The sequence below is a fragment of the Ostrinia furnacalis genome, unplaced genomic scaffold (genome assembly GCF_004193835.3).
Source record: "Ostrinia furnacalis isolate ACB-3 unplaced genomic scaffold, ASM419383v2 OfSCF0732, whole genome shotgun sequence".
In the NCBI taxonomy this organism is placed as follows: Eukaryota; Metazoa; Arthropoda; class Insecta; order Lepidoptera; family Crambidae; genus Ostrinia; species Ostrinia furnacalis.
In genome coordinates, this window is record NW_021130971.1 from 335,560 (window position 1) to 363,025 (window position 27,466).

General features: G+C 39.3%; 1 protein-coding gene across 1 annotated transcript; it reads right to left on the reverse strand.

Moving 5' to 3' along the window:
- Positions 1-1,510: 1,510 nt before the first annotated feature.
- LOC114349920 (Down syndrome cell adhesion molecule-like protein Dscam2) lies at positions 1,511-22,946 on the reverse strand. Its single transcript, XM_028300514.1, has 3 exons — positions 22,864-22,946; positions 2,692-2,863; positions 1,511-1,577 (listed from the first exon to the last, which is right to left on the reverse strand). Exons 1-3 carry the CDS (start codon positions 22,907-22,909, stop codon positions 1,511-1,513), a joined length of 285 nt encoding a protein of 94 aa, XP_028156315.1. The 5' UTR covers positions 22,910-22,946.
- Positions 22,947-27,466: the final 4,520 nt, after the last annotated feature.

A 27,466-nucleotide genomic window follows, 5' to 3' on the forward strand; every position in this document is an offset into this window, starting at 1 on the left:
AATATGCGAATATTTCGAAGTTACAACAACGCGCCACATAGCCGCAGTCTGACTCAAGTGGGCGCTATGTTAATCTTTGCTGCGTAGATAATTTTAAAGATAACCTTTTGCTTTGTCTATAAAAGTTTCAGGCTGGGGAATTCTCGCGAATCCAATTTTGGGGACAATGAGACAGATAAAGGCGTTCGATTTAGCTCCAGGTGACTCCATTCGGGGCGGTTATCTGATGCTTATTGAAATTGTTAGGCAAATTAAATTTTGTTTGCGGTTGGAATTTACTTAAAAGTTGAATGACTTCTTAAGAACTAACCTTAGAATTTTGTTTATTCAATTTTATGTTTTTGCAGCGCCGATTCTCGTGAAAAATGAATTTTGTATACCTACGTGTTGTTTGTTTTGCACACTGGATATATGATTTGCTTCCATCGATGATCCATACCGAATACAACAATGTGGGACGCGTAAAGCAGGCAACGTTATTACACGTCCCAGTAGGTATGGTATGGTATGGGTCTGTCAGTAGATCAGAGTAGGTCGTCAACTGTATTATCTGCTTGTTGTCAAAAAGCTCATTTATACAAATTATTAAATAAGTTGTTTGTTCTCGATATAAAAGTATTTCAACCCTTATGGTCCTCGTCGTTTTCAATCGCAACAGAACTCAGCAAAACATTTAATTCGCCGTTACAAAAAATGTTGCTATTCATCCTAATGTTAAAAGAGCGGCGTGATTGCATTAGGCCGTAATCTAAGTTAGCCAGCAATCGAGTGTTCCCTGATTGCGTTAACATAGCCCCGAATCGGAGTCGAAACACAGCTAGGGGAGAGCAGCCATGTTAAAGCTTCAACCAAACCACGCGATTGCGATCATAGGCCAGTGATAGGACGCGCGACCAATGACAGAAGACGCGTGACCTGTCATTAGCCTATAATCGCGTCGGCAATGGCGATCTGCACGCGTTGGTTTGGTTGAAGCTTAACAGGTTAATTTTATCGATCTATCTCAGTAAGGCCAGTTAATTCCGTAGTCATAACATTTTTTTCTTGCTTAATGGCACCTTTAAAGACTAATTTAAGGTGCTACAATTCGTAATATACTGTAGGTAACGTCGAGTTATTGTTCGATGTTACTTGTTGATGATTTTGACTAGAACTGGCTATAAAGAAAAAATACACACGACAAAATTAAATATGTCACTACTAGTAAGCCCCTTACATGCCATTTAATATGTCCTAAAATCTTATTTACTCTATGTCTGAAACTGTTTCTTAGTATTGATAAATTAAAATAATATATTATGCATTCTCAGAACACGTTGTTTTTAATCAAACAAACATGTTTTTCGTTCTGATAAAATTGATACACTCTTTGCAAACATCAAATAGTTTTCCAATTAATTTCATAGGGCTTTTTTTAAACTTGAGAATGTATTTAATACAGTGGATATTTTTCTCTTGCATAAGCTGGCTGCTCAACCCGAGATGTGCGAAAGGAAACTTCCTCAATATTTCAGGGGAAGCCAATATAAACGTACTCGTCGCCTCCTCCATAATACACTAAGCCGAAGAATCGACACCTGCGCCTTGAGTTAGTGGGTTTGCTAAACTTTTGCGGTGTTGACATGAATCGAATGCCAATCTGTACGAGTATAGTAGAGAGATACGTTTTGCTACTAGTTTACTTTTTGTTTTGCGGCAAAGTTGTAAGATCTTTTTACGGCTAACAAAGAAATGTAAGCGTTTTGCTCTTTTTATCCTATTTTTTGACGCTATGTAACTTGAACAAACTTGTGAAGGCGCATGTTCTACGATTTTTGTTTCCCTCAATCATTAAGTGGCCCTAACTCCTAACACGTGTAAAAAAGATGGATAGGGGCAATCTGTCTGAATCTGCTACCCTTTACGGTTCCATTACTCGGGCAGACACCGGTGAGTGGATGAACGAATATTGTGGAACTTTTACCAACATTTTTCGGATGCTTAAATAAACTACTTTATTCTCCTTAGTTAGTGTTAAAGTAAGATCCTATTTGGAGGGGAAAAGAAGAAGAAAGGTCTTTTGTCTATGAGTATGAACCATTGAAACATCGCATCACGCACGTCGTGTTTAAACGCGTCTCATTGCCACGTTTTTCATTCACATATGTCTAGGACAAAGTCTTAAAGAGCTTACAGACGAGCAACATTATGTTGGTGACTGCTTGCGATAGATAGATAGGCGACGCTCAGCGTCTTTAGGCGTCCGTCGGCGACAGTCTCCGGCTCGTGCCTTTCGTGCCCCTTGCCCATCTTCGAGAGTCGCGATGCATCGGTGACCATCGGCAGTATTCGCGATGCGTCGGCGACAGTCGTTTAATTTGAATATCTATAAGTCGCAAGCGGTCGCCAATAAACCGTTGCATTAGCCAAATGGGCAGGGCACATAGTACGCAGAACTGACGGTCGATGGGGCAGCAAGGTTCTGGAATGGAGGCCGCGTACCGGAAGGCGCAGCGTGAGACGTCCACCTACAAGGTGGACCGACGACATCGTAAAGGTAGCAGGGAAACGCTGGACGCAGGCCGCTACCAATCGATCAACGTGGAAAGCGTTAGGGGAGGCCTATGTTCAGCAGTGGACGTCCTATGGCTGACATGATGATGATGATGATGATGATTAGCCAAATATCTAGTAGACTATTCTAAGACTGACCTGAGGCCGGGCACGTCGTCAAGCTGCGCGCCGTCGAGCTGCTGCCAGGCGAGCTGCGGCGCGGGCGAGCCGTGCGCGGCGCACGACACGCGCGCGCCCGTGCCGTTGGAGAACACCAGCCGCGCCGGCGGCTCCAGCAGGAACACCGGCCCGTGCTCCTGGCCCTCACCACCTACAACAAAAACTGTATTAGAGCTGAGAGCCAAAGCACACGATGCGTTGCGGCGACGCAACGAATTCGCCATGTCGCGCAGCGCGGTGCCGCCCCGCTCGTGTGCACGCGCCAGGGTTGGAGGAGACCCAAGGACTTCTATATCAACCGGTCTTTGCGCTTCACCAGATTGTCGATCCACCTAGTGGGGGGCCTGCTCACAACAACGTCTTCCGATCCGTGGTCGCCAGGAAGCCGGGATCAATTACATTATCATCATCATTTCAGCCATTTCAGGATTTCTACAATGACCTACTCTTCTACCGGCATCCACAGAGCAGAAGATGTAGTGTGGGCACTGTTCTGGCCTCCTACTCGGTGAACCGACGATCAAGTATGGATCGTAGAAAGTACGTGGATGCGGGCAGCGCAAGACCAGTACACCAGTCGTTATGAAATCCTTGGGAGAGGCCTTTGTCCAGCAGCGAACATTATTTGGCTTAAAGGAACTAACAGTTTTCACAAATTACAAAGCATCATCATCAACATTTCAACAAAGAATTTCCAGAACTACGATTACCTGCGGCTGCGCTGCCTGTATACAGTTATAAATTACAAATTAACCCTTCTAGTTAAGCAAACACTCGTATTTAATATGCTTTGTGTTGGGTGTAGTTCACCACAATAGCTGAAAGTGGTTACATTCGTTTGTACAACAAGGTAATAAATAATATTTTACAGAAAATCGATAAAACTGGACTACAGCTAGATAACTAACAAGCACAAATATGTATGTAAAAATGTCATTATTAGAAGTTCTAATAAATTCAGTAGCGTTCTTATTGCCTGCCTCTACTACACCATCATAATGGAACTATTGGAACTATGGTCGTGACAAAGTTGCCTTCAGTGCAACTAGCTGGACACTGAGTAGGAAATAACTCGCGCTTGTGGATAAACTGTACCGGGGCTTTATAGTCCATCACTGGCAGCGTCGGGGACACAAAGGGCCACACGGCAGCGCTGTGATCGAGTACTTACATATTTAAAAGTTTGAAATGGCCAAGAAATACAAGCTTGGTTGCAACGTAAGTTCAAGAAATACACGAGAGTTTGATATGTTTTTATCAATTGGATACGCGTACGTTTCTTTCAGTGCTTGTACGTGTAGAAGTAGATGGTAAAATATTCAACATTTAAGTTGAGTGAGTTTCATGATCTCAATTCAACTTGTTTAGGTACGTACGAGTACCTACTGATTGTCTAAGCAGTAACTAAACGTACAAAGCGGTTATGTAAACTAACATAAGGTTACACAGAAATGTCTATTTCTGTATACCTATGTACTTGTAATTACATAATTTCAAGGCTTCAAATCAACCTTGGAGATACCCGAAGACGTTCTCCCGTACACGAGTTCGGGCTTAATCTTGTTTACCTGTATTAAACACAGGTATTAACTAAACACAACATTACTTAACAAACAAGACTAAGCCAAATACTAACCCTGCCTCACGACGCATTAAACTGAGATTTGTCAAATTAGACGAGAGTTAACACTTTAATGTGGTTAGTGTGTCAGACAGACCGGCTCGAATATAATGCGCGATTTGAATTTCAAACTCCATTCTGGCGTACACCAGATCCAACTGGCCGTAACTGGGACAACAGTGTTATGTTAAGAAATTATGCATTATATCACTGATTAGCTCCGAGAATGTGGAGCGACGATGCCAAAACTACGCCGCGAAAGTTCCCATGTATTTATTGGAACGTTTATTGGTATCGTAAGTGCGTTTCAGAATAAAGTTTTAAATTTCGTCGTATGACTCGTTGAAATTGTAATTTTAACAAAGTTTTTTGTGAAACGAAAGAGTATTGGAGAGCTGTGCGGACCAAAACTCATTTGATTTGCATTGGACACAAATATCGAGTCCATGATAAAAAGAAAACAAAGTTCATCAAAACCGATGCGGATTCTTATTAAAAAAAACTCAAAAGTAACGCGATTTTGTCTCTTTTATAGCGTAGCGTATAATCACAGTTTAATCGACAGTGCCCATTGTGAACTTAAGTAGTATTTACGTTACACAGTGCAATCGAAGTCCATCACCGGTCCCTCGAGGCTCCTTGAGAGTTCTCCGGTAATGCGATCAGGCCGGTCTCAGGGACCTAGTGAAGTTTTAAAGGTTGGTCAGCAGTCCAATGTAAAAGCAACTTTTTGGTTTTACTTTGATTGAAATTCAATGACTAAACTGCCGGTGCTCAGAAGGCACTCGGAAAATTCCCATCCATCATACCAACCACCATCTTACTTTAACTATAACATAATATGTCAAAAGTCTGTCAAACTACATTCAAAATACCGGTAAACTGGTTTAAGTTAAGGTGATGCAAATGAGGCTAAAGTTTCATAAAAAACAAAAATTATCCTACATTGGTAGGTACATTGTCAAGTACCTTTTAGGATAAAGAAAGAAATACATATACATTTTTCCTTCGTATGGAAAAGGAAAAATACACGTGAAAATCAGATTGAAATGTGTTCGACCGTAAAGAGCAATGCACCGCACACGTAACGTAATTGAATGTATAAACCTTTCCAGTCATGCTTTTAGTTAACATAATGATTGGGAATGAAAAGGCAAAGACCATTAACGGTTTCCGTTCACCATTTCAGCCGCACAAATGTCTTGCATTTCCCGGTATTTCGGTCAAGTTATAGCGGTTCGAATGTAATGCTCTTTCCAAGGAAAAGACACGTTCTATTTCGCCTTTGTTAAACTATGTTTCATGAGGGCAACATCAGCAGTTTGGAGAAAAGAGTTAGCTACGCAGATATTAAATACTCAGAATTTTCCGGTCTTTGTAGGTCAAATCTTATTATTGGTTCACCTCATCTTGTAAACCTTATTTTCTGAACATCCCTTGGGATTTTCGTAACCACGATTTGACGCAGCTAGGTACAGTCATAGAGACTAACATGTATCACAAAAAAAAAATCATACAGTACTTCAGAAACTCTCCCTTTAGCGATTTTTAACCTTTTCCTGTCCTTGGCCAGATTATCACAAATAATTTAAAAAAGTTATCATATGGTAAGCCAGGAAACTGCATCAATAGACTCATCATACGCAAAAGTGCTCACACAACTATTCAAGCAAAGTCTTACGAGTATTTGTTGTACTAAACAAGAATGACGTCACTTGTGTAACAGTATCGGATTACGCTGCTGTAATTCGATATTCAGCGCAGGAGCTTCGGTCTAAGTCAGAGGCAGCCCCCTGAGACACTTGCGTTTGTCACGGCGTCATGGCTTGCAGGCGATGCCTTGTTTGCTCCCTAATGCCGTTTGAAATCGAGAATGGACAACAAAGCACCACATCTCTTTAATTTAAGTGTATAATTAGTATTTATTATCTTTCATAAAAACTGTAGAAACACAAATTCAGTTCAGAAAACACCAATGCTTTATCTGTAGCTGTACTCGTATTTGATTCCCCACCCTGACAGATTTATTTTGGGACAGCCGAATGTACCAGACTTTATTAGATGTAATGCTACTGAATCATAATAGTAACTAACTGGACTTTACGTAGGTAGTAAAAGACATTTTCAAGGTTAAGAAATATTTTCATGTAATAAATAGGTTTATGTAAAGACTAAAATAATCTAGAAAAGGAACAAAAGTGGCTATGCTTATACTTTACTTACTCAGAATTGAAACGAATGAATGTTATTTATTCAACCAAAACACAGCTCCTATGCCACCTGTAAGCTTTCTATGTAAAGGCAACGTAACTAGAACTCTGATCTAAGCTTTAAAATTAAGTGCTACGTAGTATACTAAACCGACCCATCTAGTTGATGGACAAGGACATTTCCTAGGATATTCTTTGAAATTGTAACATTTATTATTTTATTAAAAATGTTATGAAGTCCACTGCATCTTGTCACAAAACAAAAGCTTAGCTTCGTTGAAAATAAATAAGTCTCTGCTAAAGATATGCAGTGTACTTTAGAAAATTTTATACTGGAACTAAAATCTTGAGACGATCCATTACCGTTTCAAAGTCAGAAGTGGAATTAACGCCATTTTAGAAAGAACGTCGAAACGGTTGAGTGTTGAAAATAAATCTCGAGTCAGGTTCGAGAAAGCGAGTTCTTAAAGGGTTGTTGCTTCGATAGTTTTCACGGCAATGTTACACAGCAGTCTCACTTCAACACCAATAATAATAAAAGTATAAACCAAAGCTCTCAAAAACTAGGTACTTGTATGGTTGGCGAATTCATCATCAAAGTTTTATGGTTTTAACGAAAATATTTATTGATTTTCATAAGTGATTTTCACCCAAAGGGTGTCAACAGAACCTATTACTGAGCCTCCGATGTCCATTTGTCAATATTCCTGTCAGTTTTATCAGTGACCCTGTAGTAACCTGCTAGGTACCTAGGATAGAAGGCATTTTAACGATACGCCGTAATATAGACACCACATAATCAATAAAAGTTGGACGAAGTAAGAATCGGATCTTTTACACCTATTTACATTGTGCTGCTACAGTCTTGAATTTCAAACGAAGCAGTTCGATTATATCTTTGGACTAATTGATTTTCACTAATTGAGACGTTGATTTGGAATTCGTATCTGGTGTAAGTTTCACGCTTTTACGTCGCTTGTAACTTATTAAAATTTTATCCATCGCCTAAATAATGTTTAAATTTTAAAGGACTTACTTAATTACATCTACTGGAGGTAATTCCATATGAATGAGAGTTCTTGTTTGGCTTCGAAGAGCTGTTATCGTGAACCCTGAAGCACGATTCCGGAAAATACCGTTACACGACACGTGTACAAGATAGCGGGCATAGCTAGTTCATACTAATATTATAAATGCGAATGTAATGTTGTCTATCATATGGCCTAACCCGTTGAACCAATTTGGATGTTTAATTTTTTTTAACTTCGTATAATTGACCTATGGATGAAGCAACGGGAGAAACTAGTGTTGATTAATGCGAGGTCACCAAAAATTAATCTCGGTAAATAGGACTACTAAACCACTAATCAGATTTTCTAAAAAAAACTTATATTAGCTGAAATATACAATCAAGTTCATGGAAAAGATTTAATCATAGTTAGAAATCTTTTGGTCCCAGTTGCCTAAACCTTGAGATTAATTTGGTAAGACTTATTTAAATGTTATTTATTATTCATTGAATTGTGTCAGCGTGCGACAGGCTTTTTGTGAGTGTGTGACAGTCCCGAGTACCTAATCTAAGGGCTCTTTCAAATACTTGAGCCGTACGTCGTCAGTTTGCAGGGCCACACACGTGTAAAATTATAAGTATGTCAATACCGTTGGAATAAAGATGATAAAGGCCTGGCCCTGCAAACACAAGACAGACGTCTAGCTCAAAACGTCTAATTTTAAAGATCCCAGTCAGCGGGCGACAGTCGCGAGACTATGAACGCGGCGAGCGTGCGGCAGACGCTCGTACAATTTTGCAACTCCCCGTCGCAGATGATCCAATTTCCAGCGCAAATTCAGCTCTCACAGTATTAGTAGGGAATTTAGTGCAAGAACCCCTCCACTTTGGTATAGAAGGCTCATTTTTGCACCAGTTGTTCTTTGGATGCTCCTGAGTAGATTTCCGTCGGTAGACATCGGGAGCCCCCCCTGTGGTAGCAGGGGGAGGGGGGGCAAGTTTCCTTCTGCCGCGCTTCACTTTAAGGTCCATATCTTCAAAACTATGGGTATTAGGGCAAGTGTGGTGTCATTTTCAGATAATTAAAGGATGGCGAATTCATTTCTAGAACAAACTTTTTGCCTTTTCATACAAAAAAATAGAAATATTGAGTAAAATTCACAAAAACCAAAAAGTATTTTTTTAAATAAACGTCGTTTACTTTTAAACCACTGGAGATAATCTATTAAAAAAAATATGTCCTGAAAGCTACATTTATCAGGATTATAAATATATACCATTGTATGGTACTTTTTTCGAAAAAAGTAGGTGAAAAAAATTTTTCTTCAGGACACAGCGGGCGAATTTTAATGCGCGTCGGAAAGAAATATTTATTTTATCCATGAATTCATACTATTTGGTTCATAAGCAAGTAAAGATTATTATTTTAGAATTTATTTAGAGTTCCTGGCACATCATGCTACCATGATTTGTATTTTTTCTTCAATTAATTTTGAACTCTATGTGTAAGACATAAGGTTTAAAATAGTTTAAATACATTTTATTATTTAAAATATCATATGAAGAAAGCATTAAATAAAGAACTTGAACTTGTCTAAACGTGTAATGATTATTATTATTATTTTAATAAACATTTTTATTTCTACATACTATTGTACCAGTGATTTAACGGAAAGGTAAGTGTGAGGAAAGTGGGGATTGATATTATCATATTATTATTACGGGAGATTATTTTTAGCACAAAGGCTACGGCTGTGACCATTATAGTTGTTTTTTCAGATAGCACCAGCTTCTGCACTACTTCTTGCACTAACATCTCACCTTTTCCAGGCAAGCTTCGGCAGCACCGGGTAGTTGGTCCATGTAGGCTCCATGTTGCTATCGACTCTGGTCCACCCCCAACCAGTCGGGTAAAGGGAAGGCTGAGTCGGTTGCTTGCAACTGGCCCTACACGCGAACCCCTTGAACCAACTAAATTTTAAATAACTTTAAAAAATCATAAGGACATAATTACTGCCCTTGATATACTGATACAAAACTGCCTACTTAGGTTGGTGGGCACTTACAGCACTCGTTCATAGTCAAGCATGTAGTAATAGTAGGAGGTACTTGATCTAAAACAATACGAGTGGATTAATATTATGATAAGTGGGTAAAAAACAGTGGATTGAGCTAATAAGTGGATAGATCTTGAACAAGGGACGACTAAAAAAGAGGACCAAAATCCCAACCGAACAGCCTAATCTGTTTTACTAACAGCTCCAAGCCAAGATGGCCTGGCCTCGAGAACGGGAGCGGGCGTCTCCTGTAAACACTACGAACACAGTGAACGTTTAAGGAGGTTGCTATAGTATTTCAAGCTGAATTCTACGCTATAATTATGTGTGCACTAAAAACAGGGCTGTAAAAAACGCAATATTTACATCCTGAGCCACAGCCAGGCAGCACTCAAACAAAGCCATCGCTTCAGTGAAGGTTGAGTCTAGAATTATTCTAGATGCAATCTTAAAGATGAACAAACTCTGAAGGCATGAAAAAGTGTCCCTGATGTGGGATAGCTGGACATACAAGGATTGAATGCAATGAGAGAGCCGACAGTCTAGCGAGACAAGGGTCAGAGACGATACCTATTGGGTCAGAACTGATAGTACCTTTATCTAAAAGCTTAGGTACCTCATGGCCATACTTACTATGGCCTTATCCAAGAAGGACAGGGCTGAATGGGAAAGCTCCAACGATATAAGCCTCTCCAAATCATTCCTAAAGGGAAATACAGGGTCATGGAGAAAACTTATCAAAGGTAAGCCCAAGCAATTACAGGTACGCAAACTGGGCATTATGGAACGAACCACATGTCCCACAAAATGGGTCTAACAACAGAAGCTCTCGAGCATGTGGAATACATGTGGCATGTGGGGTCCACTGTAAGGATGGGTCTGCTTGGGTCAGAATATCCGGCATCAGAAGACTATTAGGTGGCTTTCACTCGAACCCTTAATTCACCTAACTAATGGATATAATGTTTTGGATGATGGGAATAAAAAAGGGAGAATAAAGATCCTAATGGGTCGCTGTGGACTACGCTTAGGTGTGGCCCTACATAAGATAACCCAGACAACTTTGTATCAGCATTGGCTACTGGCAGTAGGTATATCAAGGGGTTCGCGTATAGGATTAGTTGCAAGCAACTGACTCTGTCTTCCCTTTACCCGACTGGTTGGGGGTGGACCTGAGTCGATAGATACATGGAGCCTACATGGACCAATTACCCGTAGCTGCCGAAGCTTGCCTGGAAAAGTTGAGATGTTAGTGCAAGAAGTAGTGCAGAAGCTGGTGCTGTCTGAAAAAACAACTATAATGGTCACAGCCGTAGCCTTTGTGCTAAAAATAGTCTCCCGTACTATGATAATATCAATCCTCACTTTCCTCACACTTACCTTTCCGTTAAATCACTGGTACAATGGTATGTAGAAATAGAAATGTTAATTAAAATAATAATAATAATCATTAGGACCGTTCATTGTGGAAAACCTTGGGGGAGGCCTTTGTCCAGCAGTGGACGTCATTTGGCTGAAAAAGAAAGAAGAAAGAAAAATCATTAGACGTTTAGACAAATTCAAGTTCTTTATTTAATGCTTTCTTCATATGATATTTTAAATAATAAAATGTATTTAATTAAACTATTTTAAACCTTATGTCTTACACATAGAGTTCCAAATTAATTGAAGAAAAAATACAAATCATGGTAGCATGATGTGCCAGGAACTCTAAATAAATTCTAAAATAATAATCTTTACTTGCTTATGAACCAAATAGTATGAATTCATGGATAAAATAAATATTTCTTTCCGACGCGCATTAAAATTCGCCCGCTGTGTCCTGAAGAAAAAATTTTTTTCACCTACTTTTTTCGAAAAAAGTACCATACAATGGTATATATTTATAATCCTGATAAATGTAGCTTTCAGGACATATTTTTTTTAATAGATCATCTCCAGTGGTTTAAAAGTAAACGACGTTTATTTAAAAAAATACTTTTTGGTTTTTGTGAATTTTACTCAATATTTCTATTTTTTTGTATGAAAAGGCAAAAAGTTTGTTCTAGAAATGAATTCGCCATCCTTTAATTATCTGAAAATGACACCACACTTGCCCTAATACCCATAGTTTTGAAGATATGGGCCTTAAAGTGAAGCGCGGCAGAAGGAAACTTGCCCCCCCTCCCCCTGCTACCACAGGGGGGGCTCCCGATGTCTACCGACGGAAATCTACTCAGGAGCATCCAAAGAACAACTGGTGCAAAAATGAGCCTTCTATACCAAAGTGGAGGGGTCTCCATACAAATCATTGCACTAAATTCCCTACTATATTGGCAGTTGGCACTGCAGGGCTGTCTGTCTCGTCAAATGAGCGGTGAAATCTGATTCATAAAAATTAAAAGATGCAATTTTCTACATGTAGAGTAGGTACACTAGCTAGAGAATAGTAATGTAAAGCAGGATCTTTTGAGGGTTATTTTAACTACGGATCAAAAAACTTTTTCTAGAATAGGTACTTCTTTTAGAATAGGTAAGTAATTTTAGCTGATTTTTATTATTAATTATTTGTCTGAGTGAAAAATCAATAAAAGAATAATCTTTTGATGTGGAGGTCCACACTAACTAAGGTTGATTAAGTGGTGGTTAGCTACAGGTTGTTAAAGTAGATAGATATATGCTCTTCACAGAATATTTTCTTGTTGCTCTGTCTATACCTAAAAGCTTTTGAGTTTCGACGTTGCTCATTATTTTTCACTGATCAGCCCTAGCGGAGGACGGCAGAGTACAGTGACGGGTCATCTCCGCCCTCCAGTGCCCGGGGCAGGCCATGTCGCGGACGGTAATTAACCACTAGGCTATCGGGTTCCACCGACATGTGGACGAAATATTTCAAACAGCAAAATGCCGGGGGTAAACGCGCTATCAAATTTCATGCAACTCGTGATCACAATTTTTCAAACAGGAAAAATTGCGGTGATATTTTACGCGTATTTATGAGTAAGCTTGTAAATTTTTGTTGTAAACCAACGGATTATGAGTGTTATAAAGATTGTTTTGATTGATTGTCAAAATATTATTAAGGTGTAATTGGAACACTTTACGAAGTTTAAGATCTATTTGGATTAACAAGGGATCTTTTCATCGAATTAAGGGTATCAAGCAAAATAATATCTTAGAAGACTTAAATAAGCAAATTGACAACCGCCTTTATCCGTCTTTCAGTCCACTTTATCCACTTAAAACATTATTACGCAATTACTACTGAAATTCGTTTTGTTTAAGTATGTCATTAGGACAATATACCCATAAAATATTTTCTGTCCGGAATGCGGGATTGTTAAATGATTAATGAACTAGACTTTTTGTGATTTCAGTCAAAACCCTCATGATATTAAAAGATAAAAGTAAAATCACAATATTATAATAACAGTAGAAAACACATTCCAAGAGTTCTCAAAATTCCTTCAACGTGCAATCGACTTTTGCATAGAAATATTGCACTGTCTCAGATTCGTTACGGATTGCAGGAATAACAAAACTGTCCACGGCCCGCTCTCACAATGGAGGGTTAAAAAAACAACTTTTACAAGCTTTTAATACTTTTTTTATCTCGTCCGTCCTTTGTTCAGTTTTGCGAGAATTTCAGGGAAAATGTCCTGAGAGGTATTCTCCTTTGTGTACTCTGTAATGGGGACGCACAACGGCACAGAATCGATTGTTGGTATTAACTAGCTGTATAATCCTTGAGCAGTTTTAGTTGACTTTCAGCAAATGGAAAAGTGCCTACTTTTATCACAATGGCTTTACAACGTTAAGCTATTTATAAAACACTCTTATTTCTATTTTGGCTAAACTTTAGCGACTAAAATAAGTAGGTACTTGTTTAATTTTCGTGACTATTTTTAGTGTAGTCAAGATAAGTGGGAGGAAACTTAACAGGGAAAGTTAATGTGCGAAAGATATAACAAGTTGCTTTAAAACAGATTTCATTCAACAATAATAAAATGATGTGCCATTTTGCTTATTGCACGGGAAAATTCTGAAATATAATTATAATAGTACACTACTAATTGTAGGTCGTCATACTGGTACTATACTTACTAGCTAAAGTGAGAGAGCTTAATACTATTACGGTGGTATGATTTCTTGACACAGCAAATACATTTGCTTTATCTACACATTGGAAATCGAGATCCAAAGTGACACGGGTAGTGTTTGTATTACAATATGATTGAGTTCAGGTTACTTAATAAGATTTAGTAAGCGCTAAAAGTGAATATTCTTGTTCTTTGTTATTGTTTAAGAACTCATTAAGAACTAATTAGTAGTTTGAATTCTTACGTGTTGTTTTCTGCTTCTTTATCCAGAACATAATTGTTTCTCTTTCAACAGTAAGTAAGTTCATTTTTAATTCATTATGCGCAAGATGAAATCAAGGTTGACTTTAAAACTACGACTTAATTAACTTTTAATTGCAGTTTAATTCTTCTGTAAAGCGAAGCAGTTGCTTTGACTTCTTGCGATGTTGTTTGCATATCAATTTAATTAAGAATAAAATGGAAGCATAAGAAATTATTAAGTTTATTTTCTGACTAGCTGACCGTCGGTTGCGTCAGTCGCGAAGTCTTTAATGTTAAATAAGTAGTAGGACATTTTCCTCGAAAAATTTCTGTTTCCATACGAAGAAAAAATGTGGCGGAATCGGAACAACCGGTCTCGGGTCATGCGATTTATTTCTATGGATATTTAAATTATTTTGAAGACTGAGATATTCAAATTATCCTCCTAAGGGAATAATAGCTCACATTGCTCATTTTCCTATCCGTCGCGTCATACAAAAAACACAGGAAGTTTAATATGAAACTTTCTCATATCGAAAAAAGCAAGTTTGAACTACTTCTTCTGGACAAACGAAGAATCCACACAACTCGGAACTCGGAGGAAATCCAAATTGCACTGCACAAGTAAAAACTCTTAACTTATTCAGGACTCCGACAGTTTTGTCCTCGGAGCGCTCGTTTATGATATTATTCGCAAACGCAGATTCCATTGTGAAAAATTAAAATCGGAAAATAACTTTGTATGTTTTGAGATGGATCGAGTTATTCATAACTTTTCAAATTCTCAATAATATTAAGTAACTAGATTTGAATTTTATGCCTGAATATTTATTATCTTGGATAGACTGTGAGCTGATGCAAGTTCGCCATTTTTATAGCCTCACATCCTTGTGATTTCCATACTATCACCCAATTCATTTTAACTATAACTTTAGTGCACGTCATCGCCATTAATCTATTAATTTTGAGCGAGGCCTAATTCAAGCCAATAGTCGTAGTGTAAAGCTGGATCGGGCCATTCCCGTTAACGACATTAAGCCGAAACTATTCACAAAGCTTTGACGCCGCTAATTGGCTCGGATGGCGACCGCCGGCATTCATGAAATATCCACTCGATACCTGCTGCTGCTGCAGATACAATTACAGTGGAGAAGCACTCAAAAATATATTAAGTAGCGACCTATAAAAGTAGCTAGTAGCCAAAACAAACACTGTGAATAAATATATTCTCGCATAACAGTGATAAAGACTTCTCAGCACCAGCCCATATGTTGTCCCGAAGTGGTGGTAGGGCAAGCTATACAGGGTGGAATTTTGTAATGCCACCTGAAGGGAAAGTAGTCTTAATACTATAGATATAAAATTTTACTCAAAGAAAACATTCCTTTATTTTTTTAAAGAAACAGAACTGCAATCAATGATTTATAAAAAATTACCTGCTACACCTGGGAATCGAACCAACTAAAATCTGTTAAAAATTACATCCTGTATTTTTATTGCATCGGTCGTTAGGGTTAAGTATAAGGATGAAATCTCTTAAACAAACTTGATATATCAAATGCAAGGGAAACCATGAAATCTTAAATTATTGTTATTATTTACAGAAAACTGTATGGTATGGTGGTAAATTTTCGTAAAATTTTCGAAAATCTTTGAATGCAGTTCTCTTTCTTTTCAAAAATAAAGGAATGTTTTCTTTGAGTAAAATTTTCTATCTACAGTATTAAAGGTACTTTCCCTCCAGGTGGCATTACAAAATTCCACCCTGTATTTTGGACGTGTATAAGTGCGCTCGGGGCAGGGCACCGACGAGATGGTCGGACGCGGTGAGGAAGACGGTGGGCGGGAGTTTGCATCGTGCGGTCCACACAGCTTATGACCGCAGTCTGTGGAGGAACACTATCTGTGGTCGCGATCCTCATCAGTGAGGGACCGAGGAAGAAGAAGAATAAGTGCAATAGAAAGGGCCTAAGAACTGAATAAAAGCTTTGAATTTGACTGAAGTCATCATACGATTATTTCTAAATCTATGTGGAATAACTTTTTTTTAAAAATAAAACCGACTTCAAATGCGTGAACACAAAAAAAAACTAAAAATTAAAAATATTGCGTATAAAAAAGTTCATCCCCAATTTTCCACCCTTGGGGGTGAAATATTTTCTTCAAATTCGCATGAAACCACCCTTTTGATAATACCTATTCAACAAAAAAATAATCGTTTAAATTGATTTATAATCGGCGGAGATATTGCGTATAAAAAAGTTCATCCCCAATTTTCCACCCTAGGGGGTTGTTTTTCTATTATTAAATTTAAACGGGACCACCCTTGAGGTATTACCTATACGCCGAAAAAAGATTTGTTCAAATCGGTTCATAATTGGCGGAGTTATCGCGTAACAAACATAGAAAAAAAAACATACGGGTCGAATTGAGAACCTCCTCCTTTTTTGAAGTCGGTTGAAAATGGAAACCGGCTGAACCAATACCAAGTTTTTTAATTAATCAAAGTTCGAGTAAATTTCAGATACTCTTTTGTCATAGAAGCTTAGTATTTTAGGTAGATACGATGCTCAACATAATGCAGAACACATTATTTCACCTAATAAGTTAATTTGTGAATAAAAGCATCAAATGCTACTAAATAGATGGGCCATCGCGTGTCAGATAACGCAAATGTAACACAAGCATTTAATTTGCAAATTGAAGCTCCCGAGTGGGCAAGTGACGCATTAGCTTATTGGTTTAGCATTAACCGAATGTAGTCAACCACTACGAGGGTGGTCGCTGAGACTTCAGATTGGAGCTCTGTGACTCTTGGACGACCATAGCTGGCTTGATTTAATAGTTTCAATTTATCAAAATTCTTCATAGTGTTTAATAGTACACAGTATTTATTTAAAAGCACGTAAAGCACCATTTTTCGGCTTAATAGTCGGCTAAACAGAAAGTAAAACAAAACTGCTAAACATGACTCTTCACTTTCCCCCAAGTCCTCCGAGAAGGACTCAGTGTAAATTTAATAATCACGAACTAAAACTAGAATACTACGGAATTAACGCGAGCAGAAATCATATTCTGTTCAAATAACCGGTCCAACGTAGTTATAGCTGGCTCCAGCCGGTTCACGTCAGATTGTGAAGTCTGTCTGTGAGGATTACGCCAAGGTCGCGATTAAATTTGAAGAGACCCTGAATTATTTAACGGGCCTGGATCTCAGATATAATAGACTAAGCAGATACAAGAGATTTATTATAAAGAAAATATAAAATAATTTTAAATTAAAGTACCTTTGTGTAGACTTACATTTTCTAAAGGTTGGAATAAAGTTATAAGATTGAAGATAAATATTAAATTATTTAAATTGTGACCCACATAACTACTGTTGTAGATATAATTTAAATACAAACGTTTTTGAATTTAGCAATCCCTATTTTCAGAAAAACAGTTTATTTCTGAAAATATGAAAATAGCACAAGACTAACACCCGTATTCACAAACAATGATTACTTAAGTGAAGCAGAAAATCGAACGCACAGCGTTGAATAGAGCTCTGTGATTGGTTCGTGTTTCACCCTGTGCGTCCACGCGCACTGTGAGACCTCATAGTAATGTTTGTGAATACGGGCGATAAATACATTATTCAGCAGCAGTCACCACACAAACCCATTATTTCAGCGAAACCGCATAACCACATCGTAAAGCTTAATATTTAAGCAAAGGGAAATAACCTGTTCGTCATTGCTGTCTCACATTTGTCATCTTCACTCGTACATTATCTACGAAAAAAAAAACTGAAAGTAATAAAAGAAATCCTCTCCAAACAATTCCACAAGACTTTGTCATTTCTCATTTTGTTCACCGAATCAAAAGAGACCCCTAAAGCTCAGAAGTTAAGGAACACTCTCACGGAGCAGGTCTGACTCGGTGAGTGCGCACGCAAAACGCATTAGCATATAAACAAGAAGAGAAGACAACAACTTTGTGTCTTCCAAAGCGTCGACGGGCTAATGAAACCTGTTTGGAAGCTCATTACGTTTTAATAAACCGCTTTGTGAGCGGCGGGCATAACGTTTAATACATGTAATTTAGCACCTATTAAATTCTTCAGAACCGTAATTAAGGCGTATGAGGCTTTGTTTGGCTAAGCAATGTAAATTAAGCGTAATCTCTCAAAACACGACTAGCGCGTTTAGTTCGACAGACTAGTGAAAAAAACAATGCCTCTCATACAAACTCATACAAAGTTTGTTTTCCTTGATGAAAATTTTGTATTAATTTATAGGTAGGATCAATTCTGGATTACAAAAATTTGGAACGGCAAAACAATGTCAATTTGTATCTCAAATGAGCATGAGCGACGATAATAACTTTTCAACATGAATCTGGCTGTACATCAATTTTAAAAATGGCTAACTCTCTATGACCCCACGATCAACTGCTGGCGTACTACCATGTAGAATGTAGAGATATACAGATTGAATAATGTCATTTTTGTTTTATTTGCTCAGATAAATCCGAGCGTTCCACTTTTGTTGTGTTTTTGCGTTTCGTTACGGAGCCGCATCGCGCCGGTAATCGCGTTACGAGTCTGGCCGCTTTGAAGAGCACAGATTGCAATTTTTTGGAAATATTTGGGTCAACAGAATGCAGCGCGTGTTCCTACATTAAAAACTTCTTTTCGGTATTAACTTTATAGGTCGCGCGCGACTCTGTGGCAGAATACCCGTATCAAATGCATTAGCACAAAGTATTTTAAGAACTAACTATAAGTACCTAGTACATACGCGCGCATTAAAGATAAAGTAAAACAATCATTATGATGACGACAAAATTCACAAAGTCTGTTATGTAATTGTAATTTTCTTAGTTCGACCTACGAGTATACTCGTACTACACAGTTTAAAGTGATGAACTAGTAATACAGTCTAATGTTATTCGATCCGAGTCAGTTCCAGGAAACAGCAAGGAAGCCAAGTTTCAGTCTCGAATATGTTAGCCAAGTAATTTACTTACAAAATAGGTTGGTCAACTCAATCTTCTCGCCTTTTATGACACAAAGTGTGCCAAAACCCTTATCACATGCATCATCCTCCGCCTTTACTAATACAGGGTGTCGTTAAATTTATGTCCACACACCCCGCAACAAAGGGTGTCCTCTGTAGAGATTTTTCATCGGATGTCCTGTCAATTAACATGCAAATTGGAGTCAGAGGCCAGCACGCCGAGCGGCAAAAATTGCAGAATTTGAACCGTATAGTCACGAAAATAAGGAAGTTATATGCTATATCGAAGACTGTACACGGTTTTACTGCTATATTTTATTCGAAATATAAAACACGAAGTTAATTTGGGATTGAGGAATGTTTCATGTGACGTCTGATTTGAATAATGCTCGTGATTTTGTTACGGGTTTAATGCGAATTTGAATGGGGGGATTTTAGATATGAAAAATGATTCAGCCGAGAGAGTCAATAAAGCTGAGTTGCTATGAGAAAATGCTAGTGTGGCGTTGACGTCTCTATAAGCTTAGGCTGGGTTGCACCATCTTACTTTAACAAACGTCAAAAATCTGTCAAACTCCATACAAAAAGCACCGGTTATCGTTATAGTTACGATCCGGTTATAGTACTGAATGAAGTCGATATTTGGGACGTGTCGTGTATAAGCGAGGTCCCAAATATCGCCACTTCGGGACAACATATTATGTGCTGATTAGAAGTGGCGGTAGAAACTCAGTTTAAAATATAAATCTTACATAATCTTAACACCTCATCTTTCCGATTCTTGTCACCACGTATCAGGTAACCCAAAACATTGAGTGATTAAATCGATACATTTATCACGCAGGTCTAGTGTAAGTAATAATGAAGTCAGAGGGGTGAGATACAGCTAATATTAATTTTCAAGAATTTACGAAACTTACTAAGTGCGACAATGCCTGACTGTAATATAAAAATTTCAGTCTCTATCTATCTCTCTCTCAAGCACAGACTCAATCCATCTCTAGCTTCCTGGTTATGTGAACCAATCACAGAAAATGTTTTTTATAACTAAATAAATTACACTCAACATAAAAATGATATTCATTCAATTTGTCTAAGCTTTAATTCATTTTCCTTAAACATCGAAATGATACGCCGGTTTTCCTCCACACAAATATTGGGAAATAATCTGTATTATTTTCCAAGAAGCAGATATGTTACATGAGTATATGGCGAAGCTTCCCGAACGCTGCCCATCCGAGTTGGATTCGACGATTGACCTCTTTCTCGAAGTTGGACCTACCTAACTGGACTGTTTGTCCCAGGTATACATAATTGTCGACAACTTCGAGTGTAGAGTCTCCAACCTTCAGAGGAGTGGGTGCAACACGGACATTAGACATGATTTTTGTCTTGTCCATGTTCATTCTGAGGCCCACTTGTTGAGAGGCTCTACTGAGGCCATCGAGCATTGTGCCTAGATCCTCCAAGGTCTCAGCCATGACTACGATATCGTCCGCGAATCGAAGGTGGGTGATGTACTCGCCGTTGATATTTATGCCAAATCCGTTCCAGTCCAGAAGCTTGAAGACATCTTCCAGGGCGGTGGTAAACAGTTTTGGAGATATGACGTCTCCCTGTCTTACCCCTCGCTGCAACTGGATAGGTTTCGAATCCCGATCCTGGANGGACCGTTCATTGTGGAAAACCTTGGGGGAGGCCTTTGTCCAGCAGTGGACGTCATTTGGCTGAAACGAAGATATGTTACAACAAAGGAATCTTCTTAGCAACAGAAACAAAGGCTGTGTGCTCGTCTGCTCGACGTATCGAAACAAAACAGATCATATCGGCGAATGGTATTGAACTTGCGGGGCTTTGGCACAGTGGAGACAGAACAAAAACATTCAACCCTATGTCACATTCAAGCTATCAGTAGCAGTATGTGTATCAGCCCACAAACAGAGCCCTTGGAGACCCTTTTAGGTTAGTTTAGTTTTTACAAGTTTTAATTTTTAAGGCATAACTAAAAAACGCGAGTACCTAGTAGCTGAAAAAATTACCTACCCAAACCATAATTTTCCTTTCTACAAAATACTTAGAATGTAATATTAAATCGAGCTTTTCTTCTAAACCTCAATTAGTAGAACTAAATAAGCATACATGTTTCAAAATCTACTTTGATCTTTATGAGTCCTTGGTTCTCTCAGATCGTACCTATGAAATATTAAAATAATAGACTTTCAGTAATTCCAGTAATCATTAGAATAAAGGCACGGTCTGATATTTTCATGACCTAATATAACAGGACGGACTGGTTAATTTGGATCAGGAGCGTATTTATTCTAAGTTGTAGCCTGCTTTGTGCCCGATCAGAAATAGAAACAATTAGAAACTTTGCTCAAAGTCAAGTTACTAATCTGACTGTTTATTTACCATGGATTTCAAGAGCGCTGATACTATTAACTTTTAATTAGTCATTAAGGCACGGGATACAATAGCCTTTGACAATCACGAATTAATTAATAATAAGCCGATTCACAGATAGTATCTAATTAAGTTCGATTTGATCGTGTTCCTATTTGCAGATTTAGTTGATAGTTCCATGTATAGTTGTTGCAATTCACGAAGGCGAGTGAGCTTTACATGTGTGGTGGCTCGCTACTGTTCATTTTTCAAAAGTTTTGATAGACATTATGTAAAGTAAATACTTTTTACTTTAAGGTCTATGATTTGTCTATGACTTTAAATGTCTGTCAAGAAATGTCATAGTGAAAAGTCATTGTGGAAAATATGAAGATATTTTAAGAGATATTATTAAACTTTAAATGTCGTTTTATTATCGCATTATCGCAAACATTACATGTAAAGCAAGTACACACACAAGTAAAGCTCACTCCCTTCGTGAGTTGAAAGAAATATAAAAGAAAACTTACAATAATTGTGCCCCGTATAATACAAAACACCAGGATAACCAAACAACATCAGTAAAGTTTGTCCCATTTCATATTATTTGCCTTCTCAAAGTACACAATTCTTTATACCCTTTCCGACGGTCATCTTGCGTATCGTCCAACAGCGGCCCGCGCCTCGGGAGCTTTATAATGCACTAACATACAGTAAGCTGCATACGGAGGTTAGCCCGATATAGATAAAAAGTGCAATTGATTATCAAACGCGGTGTAAAGATAAACTAACGAAGAAGATAGGTACACTTGATAACTCTAGGTAATATTTTTTGGAAGATAGGTTGACGACGGTGATTGACGGTGGTGACATTATCTCGAAGCAGAGGTAGAGTTATAAATTGACTAGGCAACGTCACAACACAAATAAATTGATACTTAGCGTTAAATTCAACACAAAATGATTAGATGACAGAACAGATAATGCAAGCATAAACTTCTTGTACTTTCTCAAGTACTGCTTGCTTAAACATAAATTAAGAAGTATTTTAAGAGTATGACACTAGATAGGAAAAACCAGCACGACCTACTTCTCCCTAATTCTTTTTGGGATTTCTGTACCGTCTTTTGACTGTGGAGGACGGTCCTTGAAACAGAGTGGGTCACTCCTTGCCCTAGGCAGTGGTCAGACAATAGTCGACCTGGTTCATCGTTGACGATGTCATAATAGAGTACGGGTCGTCATATGTCAACGCACAAAGGTGAACATTATTTAAAAAAATAAGTAAGTATAACTTGTGTTTAGTAACAGTAAAGGTAGCAGGGAAGCGCTGGACGCAGGCCGCTACCAATCGATCAACGTGGAAAGCATTGAGGGAGGCCTATGTTCAGCAGTGGACGTCCTATGGCTGAAATGATGATGATGAACTTGTGTTCATCAGATAAAGTAAACACAAGTTTACTTTATCTGTTTCATTTTTGTTGTTAAATCGAGGACGATTTTCTCTTGAACCCTAATGAAATGTTATTTAATAAAAGGGGGCTTACCCATGGCAAAGAGGATGATGAGGGCAGAGGTGAGCCAGGAGCCCATGGTGACGATGAGGGCGGGTCACATTGCTCGGGCGCGCCCTCCCGCCGTTTGTAGAGGCACTAACTGAAACAAAACCATAAGGACATTTATTTACAGAATAGTGAACCTAAATAAATTCACAGTAACGGCGGGTCGTTACATTCCCTCTAATATGGTCGAGTGAAGCGATGGCTGGTTCACTCGTCATGTCTGTGAACAGGCGCTGCTTTCGGGGACTGGTCAATCCAAGTTATTGAAATTTATGTATGCGAGTCATTTCTACTAGTATCTTAATATGTAAGTCTAGATATTAGCACGTCACTACCTTGTTTAATATACCACGCAATCTTGTATACCCATTCTTATAAGATNACGTAGATCACGTGGTGCATCACGCAGCAGGTCGCGTGGCAAGTCGCGTAGCAAGTCGCGTGATATTAGGTCGCAAGATAGTGCGCGTGCGTCACGTAGTAAATCGCGCAGACGAGATCATGTACGTAGGTCTCGTAATCGAACTCGCACACCGCCTATGTTACGGAATTCCCAGGACTGCAACTCTCAAATGCAACAGACATTGAACTCGATTCTGTCTCGTCTTCATAACATTGAGAATAACCACTCAACTAACGTACTACCTTCTCAAACGGCTAGGCACGATCAGGGCGAGTTAGACCTTTCCTCTGGTGCAATTTTAACGACACGTTCTCGTGAAACTTATAGTGTGAATTCTCATAACGATTCTCACCTAATTAATACCCCGAGTGTACAGGCTTCGGGAGCCACAACAGACCAGACACCTCAACCGCGTTGTAATAATTCATACCCTGACCATGAAGTTCAAGTGCCTGAGTCCACTCGCATATTAGCTGAGGCAATTAAATCCTTGAACTCTTCACGTTCGCAGAACTATTTCGTATCGAACTTCGATCCCGCGTTACATGATATCGACGTTTGGTGTGACGAGGTCGAGAGAGCTAGGCTCGCAAATAACTGGCAGGACTCCGAGTGTTTATCGCGTGTGTCGAACTGCCTTAAGGGCGACGCGCGTACTTGGCTAAACGAATGGGTAACTAACGACCGTACGTGGTCGAGCTTTGTGCGCGAGTTCAAACCACTGTGTCCACGAAAGTTGGACTATGCTAACATTCTTTACGAGGCAATGAATACCACCTCGGATAAATACTCTTCGTACGCCGAGTATGCGCGTCGCACTATGTTACGACTACGCATCGTTAAAGGTCTGAGTGCAGAGTTGATGGTACTAATCGTCATTAGGGGCATAACGGATCCGCAAGTCCGGGCGGCAGCAGCAAACGCTAATTTGACCGCGGATGACGTAGTATCGTTCCTCTCCATTTACACTAAGCCTGTTCGCAACAAACAAGACTCACGACCCGGTATGAATGTAAATAAAAAGCGTCCGCAAGGTAGTACTAATTACGCTTTAAAGTGTTTTGGTTGCGGGCAGACTGGACACAAACAAGTACAGTGCACGAAAAAAGCTAGATCCGATACTCATTCACCGAAACCTAGCACAGAGGCGGGTAACAGTTCTAATAGGCATATACCACGCTGCGGTTTTTGCAAAAAGTCGGGCCACAGTGAGGACGTTTGCTTTGCCAAGGAGCGATCTCAGTCTCGAAACAAGCGTAACGTTAATTTGTGTACGGAGCCTTCGCCTACTACCTCAAAGAACAACGACATCGTTACCGCGGTAGTCCAAGGTATCCCTATTGATGTGTTGATTGATAGTGGCGCTTTAAATATTTCGTTGATTTCTGCGGACGTCCTTAAGCATTTTGCTTGTGACAGAAAACCAACGACTTGTACCTTGAAGGGATTAGGTGACGGTGTTATCAAAGCAAATACGTTTGTTACTTTGACTCTCGAGTTTGACGAAATTTCTATTGAGGCCGACTTGATAGTAGTACCGGGATCTTCTATGTGCTGTCCGATTATAATAGGTACGGATATTCTCAACCGCGACGGTGTCACTTACGTACGCACTAAAGATAAACAATATTTGACACGTTCCCTTCAGAACGCAGTTTCAGTAAACACCGTAACGGCTGACGAACCAGTAACGGTAAACACACCTCTTCAAGGTGAGGAACGCGATTCACTTTTGAAAGTGATTAGTGATTTTTCCAAATTCTTTATAACCGGGACAGCAACTACTACTGTTACTACGGGAAAAATGCAAATTAATTTAACGGACAGCACTCCGGTAGCGTACCGACCGTACAAACTCTCTCATCAAGAGAAACTTAAAGTGAGGGAGATAGTTAGCGACTTAAAGGACAAGGGGATAGTTCGGGAATCCAACTCGGAATATGCGAGTCCTATTATCCTTGTCAAGAAAAAGGATGGTAGTGACCGCATGTGCGTTGACTACCGTGCCTTGAACAAGTTGACTGTTAGAGATCGATACCCCTTACCACTGATTGACGACCATGTAGACCGGTTGGGCAATTTCAAATATTTCACCAGTTTAGACATGGCCACTGGCTTTCACCAGATCCCTCTGGATGAGCAGTCCATACACAAGACAGCCTTTGTTACGCCCGAAGGGCACTTCGAATATCTTCGAATGCCGTATGGCCTGACTAATTCACCCATAATTTATCAGCGAATCATAAATAACACCTTACGGAAGCACATTGAATGTGGCAATGTCCTTGTCTACGTAGATGACGTCCTTATTATGAGTAATTCGGTGGATGAAGGTATAAGTACGTTGCGCCAAGTGTTAACTACTACTATTTCTATTTATTTATATTAACCGGCAGACAGTGGTGACTGAGTTTGTTGCGGCGCTTCTTCTCAGCACTTGCCAAATGTTGGTCTCGAAGCGCTGGTAGGGTAAAAAGATTATGAGACATGTAGAAGCTCCTTAAGAGCAAAATGACGATTTGTAAGAACTATTTATTAGTCCAAACAAATAAAGAAATTTTGACTTTGACTTTGACTTTGAGTAACTTGGTTGGTGAGATAAGCTGCGCTGTATCTCTTTTAACATATACTGTACTAGCTTTCCGCCCGCGGCTTCGTCGCCCGCATGGAATTTTGTCTGTCACAGAAAAACTTTATCGCGCGCGTCCCTGTTTCAAAACCGGGATAAAAACTATCCTATGTCCTTTACCGGGACTCAAACTATCTCTACGCCAAGTTTCATCAAAATCGGTTCAGTGGTTTAGGCGTGAAAGCGAGACAGACAGACAGACAGAGTTACTGTCGTATATAATATTATAGTATTAGCTCAGGCATGACGTAGCCGAGCCGTAGCAACGGCACTCCCCACTATTTCCTATAAAAGGACTGCGCAGACCGGCTGCCAGTCATTTGCTTGCTGGCGCTCGGATCGTGCACATCGCTCTCGGCGTGTTTCCTGGTATTCGTGAGTTATTTTATTTGTTATTTTTGTGTAAATTCTTTTTGGTTAATTTGATTATTGGTGTATCGTTTTTAGACTGATTTTGTAAATGTTAGAAGTGTAATAATTATTATTTAAGGTTTTTGTGTTGGTTTGTGAAAATAAACTGTAAGTAGTGGAATAATTGTTTTTTTTTAATAAATACCTACTTCTGAAGCTAAATTCAGAAGTGGGATTGCTTAAAGCACCCAGGCCCATTACATTCAAAATCAGTTATTTCTCAGACAATAGCAGTTTTCCATTACTATCAGTCTAAAAAGCGAAACACCAATCTTGTAACTTTTGTTGTTTTACCTTACTTTTGTTGTTTTCTTTGGATTGCTACAATTTTTCTAAAAATATGTCCGATCGACAACGGACCCCGGGCGACAGGACACGCCGAGACGATTGCATGCGTGTGTCACGTAGTAAATCACGTGAGCACAGTAGACGTAGGTCGCGGAGTAGGTCCCGCAGACGAAAGGCAACGCGTAGGTCGCGAAATACGTCACGTCGCAGGTCGCACCAACAAAATAATGCGAGTACACCGCGTATCGGATCTCGTAGACACGATCACGTACGTAGATCACGTGGTGCATCGCGCAGCAGGTCGCGTAGCAAGTCACGTGATATAAGGTCGCAAGATAGTGCGCGTGCGTCACGTAGTAAATCGCGCAGACAAGATCAGGTACGTAGGTCTCGTAATCGAACTCGCACACCGCCTATGTCACGGAATTCCCAGGACTGCAACTCTCAAATGCAACAGACATTGAACTCGATTCTATCTCGTCTTCATAACATTGAGAATAACCACTCAACTAACGTACTACCTTCTCAAACGGCTAGGCACGATCAGGGCGAGTTAGACCTTTCCTCTGGTGCAATTTTAACGACACGTTCTTGTGAAACTTATAGTGTGAATTCTCATAACGATTCTCACCTAATTAATACCCCGAGTGTACAGGCTTCGGGAGCCACAACGGACCAGACACCCCAACCGCGTTGTAATAATTCATACCCTGACCCTGAAGTTCAAGTGCCTGAGTCTACTCGCATATTAGCTGAGGCAATTAAATCCTTGAACTCTTCACGTTCGCAGAACTATTTTGTATCGAACTTCGATCCCGCGTTACATGATATCGACGTTTGGTGTGAGGAGGTCGAGA

Bases quoted from the DNA above. Each gene is read 5' to 3' on its own strand.
- LOC114349920 (XM_028300514.1), bottom strand. From the start codon at position 22,909: ATGGGCTCCTGGCTCACCTCTGCCCTCATCATCCTCTTTGCCATGG. The intron at 2,864-22,863 runs GTAAGCCCCCTT...TTTTTGTTGTAG, and splicing joins CATCATCCTCTTTGCCATGG to GTGGTGAGGGCCAGGAGCAC. The intron at 1,578-2,691 runs GTCAGTCTTAGA...CTCAAGGCGCAG, and splicing joins GACGACGTGCCCGGCCTCAG to GTGTCGATTCTTCGGCTTAG.